At 47.4% G+C, this 18,169-nt stretch overlaps 1 protein-coding gene across 3 annotated transcripts; it reads left to right on the forward strand.

Moving 5' to 3' along the window:
- Positions 1-5,827: 5,827 nt before the first annotated feature.
- LOC134037740 (CCR4-NOT transcription complex subunit 2) lies at positions 5,828-14,952 on the forward strand. Of its 3 annotated transcripts, none has more exons than XM_062483238.1 (15): positions 5,828-5,982; positions 8,308-8,433; positions 9,232-9,304; positions 9,672-9,822; positions 9,968-10,162; positions 10,255-10,334; positions 10,463-10,582; positions 10,692-10,840; positions 11,063-11,183; positions 11,308-11,464; positions 11,821-11,882; positions 12,022-12,071; positions 12,966-13,066; positions 13,261-13,405; positions 13,773-14,952. In XM_062483238.1, exons 2-15 carry the CDS (start codon positions 8,320-8,322, stop codon positions 13,857-13,859), a joined length of 1,605 nt encoding a protein of 534 aa, XP_062339222.1. In that variant the 5' UTR covers positions 5,828-5,982; positions 8,308-8,319; the 3' UTR covers positions 13,860-14,952. The 3 variants fall into 3 exon arrangements, with proteins under 3 accessions (XP_062339222.1, XP_062339224.1, XP_062339223.1); XM_062483240.1 differs by having other exon boundaries at positions 5,846-5,982; positions 10,716-10,840; XM_062483239.1 differs by lacking the exon at positions 5,828-5,982 and adding an exon at positions 6,016-6,103.
- Positions 14,953-18,169: the final 3,217 nt, after the last annotated feature.

Below are 18,169 nucleotides of genomic sequence, written 5' to 3' on the forward strand. Positions count from 1 at the left end.
CTGAACACACAGGCTCATCTGACACCCCTCTGCTCTGTGTGTGTGTGTGTGTGTGCTTTCGTGTGTGTGTGTGTGTGTGTGTGTGCACACTCCTCTGATACCCCTTCCACAGGGCACAAAGAGACAGTTCCATGGTGTCTGGAGTATTGGGATGTAGGATCTGTAGCGTGTGTGTGTGTTTGTGAATGTGTGTGGTGTATTGTTTGAGTATGCACCATCAGATCCTAATCTATGAAGAAAGCTGCCGTTCCAACACAGGGACAGATGGATACCCTGCCTGGGACATACATGCACACACTGCCAGATGCTGCATTCAGAAAAGACAACAAAGAGCAGGTTCTAGAACAAAAGCTGCTATCACTCATCTGTCCCTTCAACAATAACAATATCAACAAAGTAAGACAATGGAGGGACTCTGGGTCAAAGACAAAGAAACCTGAGTGTGTGTGTTTGTGTGTGTGTGTGTGTGTGTGCTTGAACTTCACTCATGATACAAATACTTCCCCAGAGCATCACCACTATGTCTGAATTCCAGAGAGACCAACTAAAGTAATGGTAGAGCCACCACAGTAGACGCTACAGTCTACTGTGGTGATTTATCTACCACATGATTCATCAGCTCGCATGGATCTCAACGGAGCTGAGACAGACGAGATCCCCAACAAGTGGAACCACACAACACCCACCCAGCTCTGATGACTTATTCACATGCCGTCCGAGCGACGGGACAAACTAATTAAGTGCCAGGAACTCTGACAGACAGGGCACTGACAGACAGGAAGAAGGAGTCTCGACGGCAGGAAATGTACATCTTTCTCCTCCTCCTCTCTTTCTCAGAAGCGATGAACGGAGCAGGGCTGTAACTGTAGGCAGGCTGCATTATTAAACAGTGTCAGCTTGAAAGCAGCTGCTCTGGGTGCTGTTCCGGAGTCAGTTTGTGATTACTGTGTTGGAAATCCCCCCCATTACAAAGCTAAACTCCTACACTGACCCCAGGTCTGTGTCTAGAAGGAATGTGCCCCAGTGTCAGACTCCACAGCAGGTACCTGAGTGGGAGGAGTGTACAGGGACCAGTGGGCCTGAAGGCTGAGCTCAGATCAGTTGGTGGGATTCATCAACCAGGGGCTGAGGCCAGGGTATGTTAAGGAGAGGCAGATCCAAGACCATTTCAGGAAGAAACTTCCCTCCTTAGTTGAGTTTAGGTGAGGTGAAGGTAGAAGTGAAGCAAGGCAGGTGGAGGTGGAGAGAAAGGAGGAATGAGAAGCGAAAGAGGCAGACAGTGAGGACCAGGAGAGACAGGGGGAGATCACAGCTGATACTGCGGCCAGCATGCTAACAGCACACAGCAACACACAACGAATATACAGCAACGAACTACAACACTGAGACAAATGAACATGCAACGTCTGGTGAGTCATGCGATGATATTTCCACAGGTCTTTTTTCTCTTGTGTTGTTTTGAATATGTAAATGTATCATTTTCATGCCAAGACTGAAAATATGCCATGAAAAAGTTAAGCACAATGTATTTAAATGTTGGCATACAAAAATATATATGCGTGTACAGAACAAATTCTGTACTCACAGATCAAATGTTGCATACATTTACACAGAGTATAGTATATTATACTGTCAAAAAGTTTTCATCAGAGCTCTACCAGAGTCTTTCTTATAATCATCTCAGATAGACACAGGAAAAACATGGATGAAAAACATAAATTAAGTACATTTCATTTATTTATCTCAGGCTTTTTAGTTTTGGAACAGTTTCACTGGTCACAGTGCATCTCATAGCATCTCAGTTGTCTGTGTTTGCCAGCAGTACTCTCCCCAAGACTACGTATTCAATCACCTGAGCAGGGCCTCTGCAGGTAAATAAGCTTAACTCAGCTGCAGCTGCAGTAACCGCAGTGACACAGAGGTGTCACATTCCTTCCTGCTATGGCTCTTTCGAAACGGTCGACGGGGAGGAGGGGGGAGAGAAAGGGATGATGGAAGGACTGAAGAAAAAGAGGGAGGGAAGGATGAAGGAATGAGAGGAGGGGTGGTAGGAAAAAGGGAAGGACAGTGGAAGGGTGGGAGTAAAAGGTATCATTGCCTATTGTGCAGTGTGTTTTCTGTGCAGTGCGTCTTTGTTTTGTTTTGGGGTCATTGTCAACAGGTCTCTGTGTCTCCCACAGGAAGCGGCGGACAGGAAGCTGAGGGATCAGCTGTCTCAGATCCAAGAGGATAGGGACTCGGAGCCACAAAAGCACAGGTGACAGGTGTCCAGTGACTTCTTTATCTATCCTTAATGTCCTTATCTCCTTTCCTTCGGTGTCCTTTCTTTCTTTCTTCTCCTCCGCACCTCCCTCCTCTCCCCCTCCCCCTCTCCCTCCTTGCCTGACCTCTTCCAGCCATGTGTCTCGTGTCACTGACCTCACCTGCAGGCTCCACCACCACGCCTCATAAAACCCAAACACTGACAGTGGATCTCTGTGACAGGGGATCTCCCTGATCCCTGACCTCGCCCTCACGCATCGCCCTGCCCAACAACAGTGTCTGTTTACGTTGGATGTATGGTTCGTCGTGCTAACAGACACCATGGCCTGTCCCATAGGGTAGAGAAACAGACACCTCTCCTCACGCTTCACGTGCATGCCCTGATCTTCAGGTCATATTGGAGTTATTTACGGAGGACCCAATGGTTCGTCTAGATAATGCTTTGAGGTCCAGCGTTGCTCTTCCCAGGGTGGCTGGGTCTCTCTCCTTCCCCCATGGCAGGCTTGATCTCTCTCCCTGGCATCCGTGTAGGAGGAGAGAGTTTGGCTTGGCTCCTGGCTGTCTGATGCTGCTCACCTAAAAAGAGGGCTTTGTTATTCCGACAGTGTGCAGAACACTGTGGTGTGTTATACACACATACACACACAGACCTTTTGCATATCTCTCAGCAGGTCTCCGTGATGCCAGTGCTGTGAGGCATGTTTTATTAGCTCTGAGCCTCTGTCCCCAGAGTTAGTCGTCTGCAGGGGTGTAATGGTGTGTGTAACAACCTCAGTCCAACGACGTAAGCATGGTACCTTTGGTCCCCTGGTTTATAGAAGCCCTCCATGATAGAGCCCTCCCAGCTAAATACGTCTAACTGTCGACACCGCTGAGGCCTCAATTAACCTGAGAGCTTCTGAACTGGCTCTGATTTTCTAGTAAGTCGACATGTGGCTAAATGATCACCTAGATAGAATTGACGGGGATACCTCTCCTGTGCTCTCCATATCATGGTAAATCAGCTGGCTAATTCAATGGTCTGATTTTCCACAGCAGTGCTGCCCCATCTCACCCCTCAGAGGAGCGGTGGAAGGATACGTTACAGTGCAGAACGGATATCTGCCTGGGGAGAAGGGATACCTTACAGTGCCAAGGCTCTGTGTAAATAGATCTGATTGGTAAACAGCAAGCATGGCAGGGGGAAATCTATCTCGGAGAAAGAGTGATCCAGCATGCTGCCCTTTTCTCTCAGCCTTGCTGTCTATCAGTCTGTCTGGCGCCTGACCATCTGTCTGTGTGTCTGTCTGTTCGTCCCAGCCTTCCTTTGAAACCGTTCATCTGTTCCAGGCCGTGTGTGTCGCCTCCAGTCCTCCCTCACCAGTCTCAGAGGAGCGACACAGACGATCCAGCCATGCTGGCCCTGTATGAGCATCAGAGGAAACTGGAGGACAACAAATGCCTGCTACAAGAGGTAGCAACGACAAGGAATCCACAATGTTGGTCGTTTTAGCAGCATTTCAGATCATGAATAGAGAGGCAGTGACTGCAACAATGTTCCTAGAGCTCATGGGAGATGTAGTTTCCTGTGCTGTCGCTAGTCTAGAGACAAGACCGAAAATAACTCTCTGGCGACTTCACCATCAGGACTGAGTGTGCGCATTTGTGTGTGTCTGTGTCTGATCATGTAATGGGGATTGTGGACTTCCTCCTTCTTCCTTGCTTTCTCTCTCTTCCCTTCCATTCTGGTTCCAGCTGGCTCGTATTGAACAGGAGCTCAGGGAGAGTCTGGGCAGGGAGGTGGAGAGGCAGCGAGAGCTGGATGACAGGCGCAAGGAAGAGAACAGGGTTCGCTGGAGGAGTCTCTGCTACCTCAGCCTCAACCAGCGCATCACCAAGTAGGACATCTCACATAGATTTGTTATACACACCGACTGATGAACATGTGTGCAACACGCTCACAGACACACGCACTCAGGTTCACACACATACTCACACACTCAACCCTTGAATTATATCAGTCTGTGCTGCTGTAATGATGGGGTGTTGAAGAAGAAGATGATCTTCTGTCTGTGTTGTTTGGTCGCAGGCCATTTGTAACCAGCTACTACAGGAACTTCCCCATGCACATCTACTGTCTGCCGATCCAGAGTGAAGAGCACAAACAGAACAAGAAGAAGAAGAGGAGGAAGAGATGAAAGACTGGGTTGGGTCCAGAGGGAGGGATGAAGGGATCCCTCTGTTGCTATCAATTATCATAATGATATTCTTATGCTAATCATATTGTATTTACTCCTTTATGAGCTTCAGCAAGAAAATAAAATGAGTAGGTATTTTTGTATTTCGGTTTCTCATTTTACTTTGTAAGGTTTGAAGACATATAGATGCTAGACCTCTACCATGAGAGTCTACTAATGAGAGGTCTGGTTTACTCTACTTTACACTACACTGCAACAACTACTGTTCCTATCCTTTAACATACTGACTGGCACTGCATGATGAGGTTAAAATCCCCACTAGAGACGGACAAAAGGCGAATGACAGAAGGAATAACCACATCTGCACACATCCAGTGTGAAGCTGTGGAGCACGGCTAGTTCTAGGAAGTTGTTGGTTTAAATGCTCTGCTTCAGGTGCTCACGTGTCTGTGACGCCAGCCATTCATAATGTGGTGTTCTTTACACCTGTGTAGGATTGGACTGACAGCCCTGTACCATTCAGATAATCCTGGTCCGGTCCATGCTCACTTTGTCTCCCTGACACCCAGCCTGTAGAGAGGATAGGATGACTCACTGTCGGTATGTATCACTAAGAGACTTCCTGATTGACAGCATCATAAGATAGTAAGCTTCTTTTTTTCATGCCATTGAGGAAACTCCAGTGACAAGATGAATGAGATCACAGCTCCAGTTTCACCTTGACGACCAAAGACGAAGCTCAAAACAGTGGGGAGTGTGAATTAACTTGAGAATGAGATGGAGCTCACAATAACCTTGCATATGAAACCTACACAGTGGAGGTCAGCCAGCATGCATTAATGTGTAACGTTATTGGATATCTGCAATATGATTTGCCAAATGATCTAGGACATGCATGGAGGCCTTTGTAATCCACTGGACTGTAATTGACTAATGTGTAGCAATTACTTTTCTTACCAGTAGAGGGAGTTAGCACCCTCTGGCCTCCCATCCTTCTGGTTGGTGTGATCACGGAGAGTACCTGCTATTCCACATATGGAAAAGGTTAGCCTGTCTGCAAATAGGCTAGGGAGTATCCTAACCTGCCCAGTGCCCACAACCGATAAAAGGCTACATGTAATGGTTGGACATGGTTATAATGTGATGTGACTCTTTGTGATGTGAGCTACCTCTCCTATCAATTTGGAATCGATAAATCATCATTCATGGACCTTTGTGTATCTTTATCATAAAAAAGTATGTCTTCAGCAGACTCGAAGACGCACACGAAAATCATTACACTGAGCGTACCGACCCAGGACATCTTCGACGACATGTACATTTTTATTAGGCGCTGATATAATATTACTGACTATACTAATAGCAATACGAGTAGTTATTTCCCTCTGCATCCTTTCCCACGCCAGACCAACTTGAGATTGCTTTGGAGGTTGAAACTAACAGGTCATAGGGTAAAGGCTGTCCAGTCAGCATCCCAGCATCCTCCACAGTCGAACCAACACACAGCCATCTTGGATATCCTCGGAGAAGAGAAATTAATGCGGTGAGTTTTTTCCAGTTTTTTTCCTTCAAATATACCGTCGTCGCTCTACCGGGGAACTATTGCATGTGAAACATTACTTTCTACGTTTTCCAGCGATGCCTGGTAGGAAGAAATTAGGCAGGTTGGTAGGGTTTAATCCGATCGTTTGGTTCACCGCTGTTGGTTTTTGTTTGAGGCTGTACAAATTGCGAGACAAGAGAGAGCCTAGACGGAGGCGGAGCAGGCCCAACTCGTTCAGCACAGACACAGTACAGTTACAGCTAGCGTTGTAGCTAACTAACTAGCTAAAGCTAACTATATCTAGCTAACGATCGGTACCTCTGGCTTCAACAGTAATGGAACTAGATAGCTAGTCAGCACCTCATGTAGGTAATTTTTCATTCTGATGTATTGTAAAAAGATAGGGAATTGCTAAGGTTGATCCTCCAATGTCTACGTAGCTAGCGAGCTTTGCTTCCCAGTTAACGACTGATATCTCGATGGCTATGACAGCTATATCTAGCAACTAGGTAGTGGTGTGAATATTGCGTATGCTTTAAAGTTGTTGAATTATTATTATTGTACAGTAAACTGGCTATCCACATGTTACTTCCGGTTGCTGTAATGATATTAAGATTGTTAACTAAATTGCTACCTACTTATTAGTAGTTTTCAACAGCTAGCTAGCTCAGTGGTAGAGGCTAGCTAGACTAGCTAGATCGTTCACTGTGCAGGCTCTCGTTAGCATCCCTTATATTAGCTATTCCTTCTTAGTGCAACGAGTAATAGTTTGCTAGCCACATTACCTAGCTGGGTTGTTGTTTACATCTGCTGTTTATACGTTGTCACATGCTAGTTAGTTGTGCTATCAGTGCTAGTGCTGGCGGTGAGCACAGAACCAGTCAATGTAGCCTAAACATTCAAGCTAGTCTACGTAGCTCAGCCTACCTAATAATGCATACCATTGTTTGCGTTCTAGCTGGCTAGTTACTTAGCAAGTTGAAATGTGTTGGCCAGATATAGTAATCATGCTCTCTTTTGTTAATTTGTTTTTCCTACAGAGCTGACTTGCCACCGTGCTAGATAGTACTGGCTAGTTGTTTTGAATGTACAAAACCCTGGAGTAATGAGTAGCTAGATATTTGACGCTTTATTTTTTTTATCAACTTTCGCGTATTTATGACATATCGAACCGTTAGGGATAGTCGTCGAGATTGTATCTCGTTCACAATATCCGTGTGCTCACTGTCACCCAGGCACGTCAAGCCTGGTTTTGTGTGGGTTCGTGTTTGTGAATGTTTTGATTGTACAGTGACAGTGTTGTAAGTTCCCAGGCTCTATTAGCTGAGGTTTATTTCGTTGCATCAGCCAGTCCCAAGGGTAGCTGTCTCCACTCACATCTAAGGTCATGGTGGTGTTTGGTGAAGTACAGTTGTCTATAATAGATTTTCTATTCATTGTTGAAGTTCCCAGTGGAGTGGTATTGATTCCTCCACCAGTGGATAATGGAGGTATGGACTAGGTCGACGAGGTCCACAGGGTGTCTTTCATGGCTAAAACATCCTCATACGTTTGGTTCAGTGTTTCACATCTGAAACTACATGGCCACCTTTGCACGTGGTAGGTTTTGACAAGTTGTGTTTCGTTTAATGTAAAGCTACCTTGCATTCCTAAATGTTCCTTGTTGATGTGTAGATCTGTTGATGTGCAGGCCCAAAGCTACAGTGTATTAAGTACATGTTTACTAACCGACGCAAGAATATTAGCTAGATGTACTGAACTACAAGTTTATTATTAATTCCATTTCAACCCACCCAGTACCAATCTAACTGCATCTACTAGACAGAAATCCAAATGCATCAGATCATGTAAACGTTGAACTGTGATGATGATGTGTGTGTGTGTGTGTGTGTGTGTGTGTGTGTAATAGCACACCACATGTGCAAGATGTTGTGTGAACAGGAATTGTGTAGTCAGGGAGCCGTGAGGGTTGAGAGGGGGGGTGATTGAGTGATGGGTAGGTTGAAGGAGTGGATGGATCAAGACTCTGTTGTCCATTGATATGACCGTTCTGTTAGCCTTGCCTCTTGATAGGCAGACAGACAGACACACAGACGGGGGTAGTAGAATTCCCTTTCTCATAATGCCATAATGAAATCCCTTAATTCTCTGCAGAGTCAACTGACCCTGCCAACCCCTGTGCCACCTCAACCTGGCACAGCTGTGACAGGACCCCCAGAGCCTCTGGCAAGATCAGCCAGAGGTTCCTGGCCTCAGGGGCTGAGGGACTGAGGGACTGAACGGTGCAGTCAGCTGTAATCCTCTCCCTTTCTCCCCCCACTGCAGGTGACATACAGCATGTATACTCCCACAACAAGAAAGAAGTTCGTAGAGGGGGTCGAAAGTGACTACCCCGATGAGAGCATATACTACGGCCAGCCGTCCATGTTCCCTCATCGCTCAGAGAAAGACGTAAGTTTCCTTCCAGTATGTTCAACCCTTATCCATGCCCCCACCACCCATACACACACAGACACCTTCCAACTCTTCCCTAAAGGTCTGTGACCTCCTGCCTCTAGGGCTGCTGAGCCCCCCCCCCCTGACCCGGCAGATGGTCTGGCCCCCCACTGTGTGGTCAGGTGTCTGGCTGTATGGTCAGGTGTCTGGTTGTATGGTCAGGTGTCTGGCTGTCTGGTCAGGTGTCTGGCTGTCTGGTCTCCCTGGCAGTGGAGCTCAGAGAGGAAGAGTGACTGCAGACTCTTCACCTCCGTCCTCTGCTCTCAGTCCCAGCCTGTCAGCCAAAAGAGCTGGTTCTCTGGCTTCCCTGATTCCTCTCTTCCTGACTGGGCCTGGTGTGTGGACATTCTGGCCCTGTCTAGGGCCAAGCCATGCCAAGCTGGAATTATGCCTTCAGGGTTAGGCCGGGTCAGGTTAGTGCTGCTCACCAGACACTGGTCTGGGGATGGGGAGTGTAACACCAGGCTGCCCAGAGGTCTGTCTGCTGGTGTGAGGAGGTTGAGGGTCAGGTCGCTGTGCTGGACAAGCCTGGAGAGGAATGGCATGATGACGCTCTGCTCTGTTGTTGACAGTATTAGCCAGAATGCCTCTCACCAGACTCACCCCAGCCATTACTTATGAGCTGCATCCTGGATCATCTGAGGCTGGAGAAAAATGATCTCATCTCAGTCGCCTCAGATCGCCTCCACTGCTGTGGGTCAGGTTAAAGGTTGTGACTAATGTGTGTGTGTGTTTTCTTCTGTCTCCTTGTAGATGCTGGCTTCTCCATCCCCGTCGTCGTCAGGTCAACTATCGCAGCTCGGAGCCAGTTTATACGGCCCACAAAGTAAGCACACACACACACACGTTGATAATAACGTGTACCAGTGGGTAAGGCCTGTAGGCAGGTGTGTGGGGGTTGTTGCCTTGGTTACCAGATAGAAAGAGGTGCCTGGATAGACATCATTACTCTGCCCAGAGAGAGAGAGAGAGCATCACAAGGGGAGTAACTTCACCTCTGAGGCCAGGACCGGAGCTGGCAATAACCACCCTACATGCTGATAAAGGAAGCAAGGAAGAGTAGGGCAGCATTGAACAACAACAACAACCACCAATAATAATAATAATAATAGAAAAGAGCAGAAAGACGACAACGGTCAGGCGGGAGTCTGTTGTGATTTGTGTTGACTGTGTGTTTGTCCCTTCCTCTCCAGGTGCACAAGGCTTTCCTATGAGGGGCATGAACAACAGCACGCCTCAGTTGAACCGCAGCTTACCACAGCAGGGCTCCCAGCTGCCCAGCCACGTGCCCCCCACGACGGGAGTGCCCACCATGTCCCTCCACACCCCGCCCTCGCCAAGCAGGTAGGGCCCTACACGCCAAACCCCACACAGCCCTCAGGTAGAATAACCTCTTAAAACGGAGGTCAGTACAAACACACCCTCCTCTCCCCTTTGAAGGGGATTGGAATGGGATGTTTCCTGTGACTAATCTCTCCTGTCCCTCCAGGGGCATATTGCCGATGAGCAACAGGAACATGCTGAACCACAACCAGGTTGGGGGGGGCCAGGCAGGGCCGGGCATGGGGGGTGGCAGGACCAACAGCATGGGCAGCTCAGGGCTGGGCAGCCCCAACAGGAGCTCGCCCAGCATCATCTGTATGCCCAAGCAGCAGCAGTCACGGCAACCCTTCACCATCAACAGGTACACACACACGCACACACACACCTCAGATGGAGTGCGTTGCTCCAGCTTTTGCTTGGTGTGTAACAACATGTGTGTGTTTTGTGTTTCAGCATGTCGGGGTTTGGTATGAACAGGAATCCAGCGTTTGGGATGAACAACTCGTTATCTACCAACATCTTCAATGGCACAGGTGACACAGACCTGCACACGCACACATATTTCCCTGGTACAGTTCAGCGGCAAGCCTGCCCATCTGTTCGTCAGTGTGTAACTGTTGGTTTTGTATGTGTGTGTGTGTGTGTGTGTGTGTGTGTATAGACGGCAGCGAGAACGTGACAGGGCTGGACTTGTCGGACTTCCCCGCGCTTGCAGACAGGAGTCGAAGAGAAGGGAACCCTACGCCTCTCCTAAACCCTCTGGCAGGGAGGGCCCCCTATGGTGAGCGGTGTTTGTGTGTGATAAAGAGGGAGATACCATTCGGGCGAGGGTGGGGGGGTGGGAAAAGCATGCACTTCAACGTTGCTATCGCTAACATACTTCCCTGAAGATTCGCTATACTATCCCTCACCAGTTGGCATGGTGACCAAGCCGTCGAGTGAACAGAGCCAGGATTTCTCCATACACAATGAGGACTTCCCGGCCCTGCCCGGCCCCAACTACAAGGACCCCACGTCGGCCGGCGACGACAGCAAGACGGTCAGCTGCTCTCTCACCCAGACCCAGTGCTGCTACCTGCCGAGCTGGCATTCTCTCTTTCTCTCTACTTCTCTCCCTTTTTTATTCTCTCTCTTGTTCACTTTCAGTCTCTTTTTCTCTCTGTTTCTCTCCCTCTTCTCTCACGGTTTCTCACACTTAAGTCCTTCTACACACACTTTCTCTTCCTCTCTCACTGACCGGACTGTTTGTCTCCCTCTGCAGAATCTGAACTCTTCAGGCAAGAGCTCGTCCAGCACAGACGGCCCCAAGTTCCCCGGAGACAAGGGTTCCACGGCGCCTAGCAACAACCAGCAGAAGAAAGGAATCCAGGTGCTACCAGACGGTGAGCCTCCGCCCCCTCTCACAACCCAGTGCTCCACAACACACAACCCATCTCAAAAGACTAAACTAGAAGCAAAACTGTGTGTTGGTGAGCATAACAATGAAATGTGTGTGTGTGGGCCCAGGCCGGGTGACGAACATTCCCTCAGGGATGGTAACAGACCAATTTGGGATGATCGGCCTGCTAACGTTCATCAGGGCGGCAGAGACGGACCCTGGCATGGTGCACCTGGCCCTGGGCAGCGACCTCACCACCCTGGGCCTCAACCTCAACTCACCTGAGTAAGTAAACCTCGCACCCAGGGCCCGCAAGCCAAGGGGCATCACTTCAGACACTCCAGTCGGCCGTTCTACTTGTGTGTGTGTGTGTTAGTGTTAGAGATCACTGTTAAGCCTCTGATGTCTTGCTAATCCCTGTGTGTGTCCCAGAGCGCCTTGCCCTGCCCCAGTAGATCACCTGCAGCCCTGATAGGTCAGAGTGTGACTAGTGGCCAATGGGAGCTGAGGCTGCTGTGTCAGGCCAGATGCAGGGTAGATTGATGTCTCGGAGGTGTCAAGTTTGGTTGTTGGGTGTTGTAGTACTGTAGCTGACATGACAGGGCAGCATGACAGGCTTAACGCTCTGCTCTGTTCTACAGAAACTTGTATCCCAAGTTTGCATCTCCGTGGGCCTCAGCTCCATGTCGACCCCAGGACATTGGTGAGTTCTCCTGCCCTGGCAGGGTGCCCTAGAACTGGGGAAGGGAACCAGAGACTCCCTCTTCAGTCTGGAGGTTTCTTTTAAAGTGGCTCGTAGTATTATTGACTAAATCAGTTCCTTTCTATCTCCTCTCTTTCAGATTTCCATGTTCCATCTGAGTATTTAACCAACATTCACATAAGGGACAAGGTAGGTGCTTGCCAACACAATACACAATTACTTCACAAAACTAAAATAAAAAAAATTATGACAATGGAGTACCCTTTGTACAATATTGTCATTTTCCAATGACGTTATCATTCTCATCGGAATAAGAGAAGTTGGGGCTCTAAACTGCTTTTAGTTGCACAGATTCATCCTGAAATCTTTCAAGTTGAATGGCCTCTTCAAATCTAATTAGAGCTGTAAAGACCACCACTCTACAGTCAACTAAATCACACTGCCATGAATTCACCTGGTCTTTCATCCACGTGGATTCTCCATACATACATACAATTACACCGTAACTGTATTTTAAAATGTCCAAATGCAACCTGACAGCAGTCCGGGCCACACTGAAAGCAGCTCTGTGTAGTAGGAAGAGGACTTCAGCTCTCACTATGTTGATGGCCCAGGGATGTTTGGATCAAACACAACGGATGCGTTTAGCTTTTTTAGTTGCATCTAAATTGATCAGGAGTTGATTGGCGTAGCGTGACAGAGTGGTGGTTGTAGCCGGTCTAGTGCTGGACCCAGCTAACGGTGTGATCTGTTCTGCCCTGTCTGTGTGCACTAGTGACAGCCAGCCAGCTTTTATCTCACCAGGGGATAGGTGTAGGACTGTAGGACTGGGCGCTCTGCAGAGTTGAGTGCAACCCCTTTCTATTGGCATGACTAGACCTTAAGGGCACTTGATTCATCATGTTGCTGGGCTGCTGTTGCTGCGAAGCAGGCCGCCGCTGAGGCCTCTGTTGGAGCTGCTGCTAGGGGTGTTGCTGTCTGAGAGGGCGGGTGGCTGGAGAGAGAGCGATGTTCAACTCATCCTTTTTTCCTTCTCCCCGCTCCGTCTCTTTGTCCTCTCTCTGTCCTCCTTCCTGTGTGTAGCTGGCTGCTATCAAGCTGTCGAGGTATGGCGAGGACCTGTTGTTCTACCTGTACTACATGAACGGAGGAGACCTGCTACAGCTGTTGGCTGCAGTCGAACTGTAAGTATGCCACACTACTAGCTGGCCTTCATCGCCCTCTACAGGGCGATGGAGGAACTGCAGGCGGTGGCACTGCTCTTTTATACAATTGTTTGTTCTGATGCAGTCAGCTCCACCCCGTTGACTCTTACCTCTATCCTCGGACCAATTAGCTTCAGCCATGTAACCCATAGCTGACCGCCCTGTCCAATCAGGTTCAACCGGGATTGGCGGTACCACAAGGAAGAGCGGGTGTGGATCACACGGGCGCCGGGCATGGAGCCCACACTGAAGACCAACGCCTACGAGAGGGGCACGTACTACTTCTTCGACTGTCTTAACTGGAGGAAGGTTGCCAAGGTAACAACACCCCTGTCTCATCTGAGTTTACATGCCTGACGTGTACTGTTCACTTCCCTACCTACTGAGACCGACTGAGACCTGTCTGTGAGTGAGTTTGAGAGGGAGTTGATAGTGTTTTGGGAAGAAGTGAGTGTGTTTGAGAGACAGAGAGAGAGAGACAGAGAGAGAGAGACAGGCAGAGAGAGAGAGGCAGAGAGAGAGAGGCAGAGAGAGAGAGGCAGAGAGAGAGAGGCAGAGAGAGAGAGGCAGAGAGAGAGAGGCAGAGAGAGAGACAGAGAGAGAGACGGAGAGAGAGACAGGGAGAGAGAGATGGAGAGAGAGTACGCATGTGAGTGACATACTGACATGCTTGTTTCTCCTTCAGGAGTTCCACCTGGAATACGACAAGCTGGAAGAGCGTCCTCATGTTCCCTCCACCTTCAACTACAACCCTGCCCAGCAAGCCTTCTAAGATTGGCTGACTGGCTGCTCAATCCCACCCACGCCCCACAAGGGAGTGGCTGTCCTGGCCCGTCACTCAGTGAATCCCCGACCGCAGCAGCTGCAGAAACTCCTGTGATTGGCTCAGGCTCCAATGGTTTTTATTCCTTCCTTAACAACAGATCGGCCAATCAGGACTCAGATAGGCCAACCCTCCGCCATTTTGGCTCGGAGAGGTGCCCGCCTCCCCAGAACGATGTGCTGCCCAAAAACAGACGCTTTCTTTTAACATTTTTGTTTTCTTTTCCTCCTCTTCTCTCTCTTCCTTTTCCCATTTTTTGTTTTGTTGTCGTTTGAACATTCAGACTTTGGTTTACGCCTCCTTGCAAACGAACAGACAGACATACGAGGCTAGACAATGGACATCACCATCACATACCCACACAAAGCTGTACATACACACTCACACCTCCAGACCTACCTAAAAACTCTGACCGTGACAGAGTCGTACCAGTTTCTATGGTGTTCAGAGACAATAACATGGAAATCAAACCTCACCACTTCCCTACCTTCCTATAGCACAGACAAACAAAACAGTCAAAGAGGCCAGGTGAAAAATGCAATGTTCATTGTAGCACTATTTCGTAATAAAAGAACACAAAAGATGTTTGTGGATTCCTTATGTAACGACACTCACAATCTCACCACAATTAAATTCCAGAAAGACAAGCACCTCTGAACAAGCACACATTTTTTTCTTTCTTTCCTTTCTTTCTCCCTCCTTTCATCCTCATGTTTTCACTCCTCTCCTCCCTGAATGTATCTCCCCCTCTCTCTGGTATAGAGCAGAGAGTGCCACCTATGTGTGGGAGGTAGCAGGTTTCAGTTCCATGACGAGCCACCATTCTCACCCGTTGTTGCAATTTTGTAATAGATGTGTACATTTTGTTTCTTTTTCCTTTTTTAAGTTTTCTTGGGGACATCACACAAAAAAATGACATGTATGTACGAATGTGTATATATTATATATATGACATCTATTTTGGAGAAGTAAAATGCAAAAAAAAAACTTAAAGAAGAGAAAAAGTTGCCATGCTGTACCTCGTTTTTAGGAGGTCGGCTTGGACGCAATACAGAACCGTAGGGGGCAGTGTCAACCAGACTGTTCTGAAACTACCTGACCAGGGGCCAATGCCTAAACACCTGACCTGACAATTGGACAACAATAACAATCACGGCGACAACACAACTAGAGCCAAACGCTGAGTGAGCCATGGACACCCACACCCATGTGACCCGTGTGGAGGGATATGATTGGAGCAGAAGGACTGAGGCACTTTGACGTTTGGCTGTTTTCAACGGCAGCTTTTCATAGGAAAAGAAAAACCAATAAAAAAAAATATTGATAATGAGAACAAACTGATCTTGTATTTTGTAATTCCGGCTGCTTGATTTTGTAATGATGTCGTAAGCCTGTCCTGGATGTGCTCTGTGTATGGCATTTCTGACAGGTTATGTCTGGAGTTGATTTTTTTGGATATGTGCGAAATTGTTGATTTTAACTTTGCTTTGCTGTGCATTTTGATTGAAATTGAGATGTGTGAGTGGTCAAGCGAAAGTCTTGACTTTAAAAAGGTATCTCTTTGGTTTTGTCTTAGGTCTAATTCAAAGACCTCTTATTAATGCTCCCTAAAATACAAGAACGTACGTAGCGCCATCTTTTGGACAGTCAAGAGTAGGTGGACTTGCGATAGAGAAATATTTCACTCCAAACCCCTCTTATTTTCATATGAAGGCCCAATTGGTTGATTAAATTATCCGTGGAAGCATTTCAGGTCCGAGTTACGTAGCTTTTCAAGAGTAAAACTGAAGAAATAATATAGGATATCTAATTGTTCTGGGAACCGATATTTGCAATTAGGCAAAAGCAAATTAAAGTTGGTGTTTCTCTGGGGCGTAATAACTCACCGCGAATTTCTTTTAAAAAGCTGAACCACTTTCCAGCAGTGCAGCGGGCCAGAAAAATAACGGAGCTGGCGCAGTACAGAGCCGATAACTGCACGGAGACAATAACTTTAAAGCCTTGTGTGTCGGTCGATGATTTGTTGCCATCCCATTCCTCGTGAGACCAAGGTGAGAGCACTAAAAATATAATACGGTAATAAAACCAGTCCTCAATATAAAATATCGAAACATTAAACGTATGACAGGGAGAGTATTCATCTTAACCCTTGTGTTATCTTCGGGTCATTCTGACCCATCAGTCATTGTGACCCACCGTCGTATTGCGACAAATTTACTGCATACAAAAACAAAGTGAAGCATTTTCTTTTAACCGTTGGGCTGTCTCAGACCCCCCACATTGCAAAGGTCAAAAGAAAATTATTTTTATTTGTTTTTGTATTGTGTAAAATTGGGTAAACACAACGATGGTTCGTTATGAACCTTTTGGTCATGTGACCCGAAGGCAGCACAAGGGTTAAGGGAGTGCGGGTAGGCTATACCAATAGCCTAAGATTTACAGTCTAAAAAACATATAGGCCTAGGACCTGTAGGACTGTGGTATAAACGCAATATTCTTTAAGAAACCCAAATGTCATCTGGTTCCCTATATTTGAGGGACGAGGTGCACTCGCTGGACCAGCTGATAATCAGAAGCCGATCAGCACAGCCACTGCCTAGCGCGGTTGGCGGAAAGCAATCTTCCCTTTGACATAGGCCTTCTGGAGGAGCACTGTGTGAGTAAGAGGACAGTGACTTACCCAGCTCTCTGATGGCATTAGGAAGAACTAATCCAGTTGATAGGGACCATACAGGCAGACATGCAAAACAAAACCCACATCTTTCTCAAACTAGCACACTGTTACTTCTACACGATAAATATGCAAGAGGCTAGGACATCCTATTTCACATTCAATTTGCTATCCAGTGTGTGCTAATGAGAGATATCTGAAGAGGGCTGTGCAGAAAACATCTTGACCCACATAGCAGAGTCCCAGCTGCAGGCAGGGAGGGAAGCTCCTCTCCTGGAGAGACAGAGACAAAGCACAGACCAAAGTTTCCTCAGAGGGCAAGGGCCAGGCCATAGCAACAGCTGAAATCGAACCGAATACAATCAACTAGAATAGGTAGCCTACAATACAATACAAGATATAACTGAATTGGTTTCATGTGCCAGCAGTGTTAGGTACAGACCAGACCTAAAGCCAGCAAGCAAATGTGACATATTGGATCAGGAGTCTCCTTTAGTCAAGGTTAAGGGCCTACTTGAGTTTCCTACCGAGAGTACGGTTGTGGGAGTCAGGTGGCTGAGCGGTGAGGGAAGCGGGCTAGTAATCAGAAGGTTGCCAGTTCGATTCCCCGGTGTGTCCTTGGGCAAGGCACCTCTCCCTACTTGCCCCGGGGGGGAATGTCCCTGTACTGTAAGTCGCTCTGGATAAGAGCGTCTGCTAAATGACTAAATGTAATGTAAATGGTCTGATGGCAATGTAGGTCTGCTGACAGGTCTGTTGACTATTATTGAATAGTGTCAATGGAGTATAGGTGACATCATTCACTCCCCTCCCAGAGCTACCTTACACACTATCAAAATCAATCACAAATTCGCACACACACACACACACACACATTGTGTTTGTCTTTGTCCACCAAACACACAGACTTGCTCTTAAGCCATGCCCCTTTCCCTGTTCTCCCTTTCTCTTTCTCCTCTCACCCCATGACAGCCCCTGTAGATCTGCCAGAGAAGCCTGTCTGTCTGGCAGCTTCATAATAACTGTTAACCCCCGAGGAAAGAGACTGATACTTTCTCCTGATAGGTTACGATTGGTTGGGTGTCTTTGTGCTTTGTACGTCATAGGTCACTATGAAAATGAATGTTTTCGGGGAAAGTATACTTGCCTATTCCAATGTCAAATCCCTAAACTGGTCAGAATCGAATTCAAAGTTGGTATCAAATCAGACTTCTATAACATTTCGTTTGAAACTTATGTTCTAAGCAAATAGCTGTGGGGTTAGACAATCTATGAGCAGAATTACTGGAGATTAGGACCTCGGTTCTTTAACAGTTTAAGAACATGTCGAGGAAAAGAACAGATGTGACCTAGACGGGCCTTTCAGGCACGTGGACTACACGTCGTTGCTTTTGCCTAATCGCTGCTTCGGACATAGCAATAATACTGCTCGCATAATGATTGTTTTTTTATATATCTGGACGTAGGCTAAGGCCTAATCTCTGTGTTTGTGCCAAACTGTGATGTCACGTCCTCGTGCGAAATGCTTGTATTTGATCATGCTTGTGGCAATTTGGGTAGACTAAATCACAGATTGAAGACGTTCTTC

This window comes from Osmerus eperlanus, chromosome 17 (genome assembly GCF_963692335.1).
Source record: "Osmerus eperlanus chromosome 17, fOsmEpe2.1, whole genome shotgun sequence".
NCBI classification, from domain to species: domain Eukaryota; kingdom Metazoa; phylum Chordata; class Actinopteri; order Osmeriformes; family Osmeridae; genus Osmerus; species Osmerus eperlanus.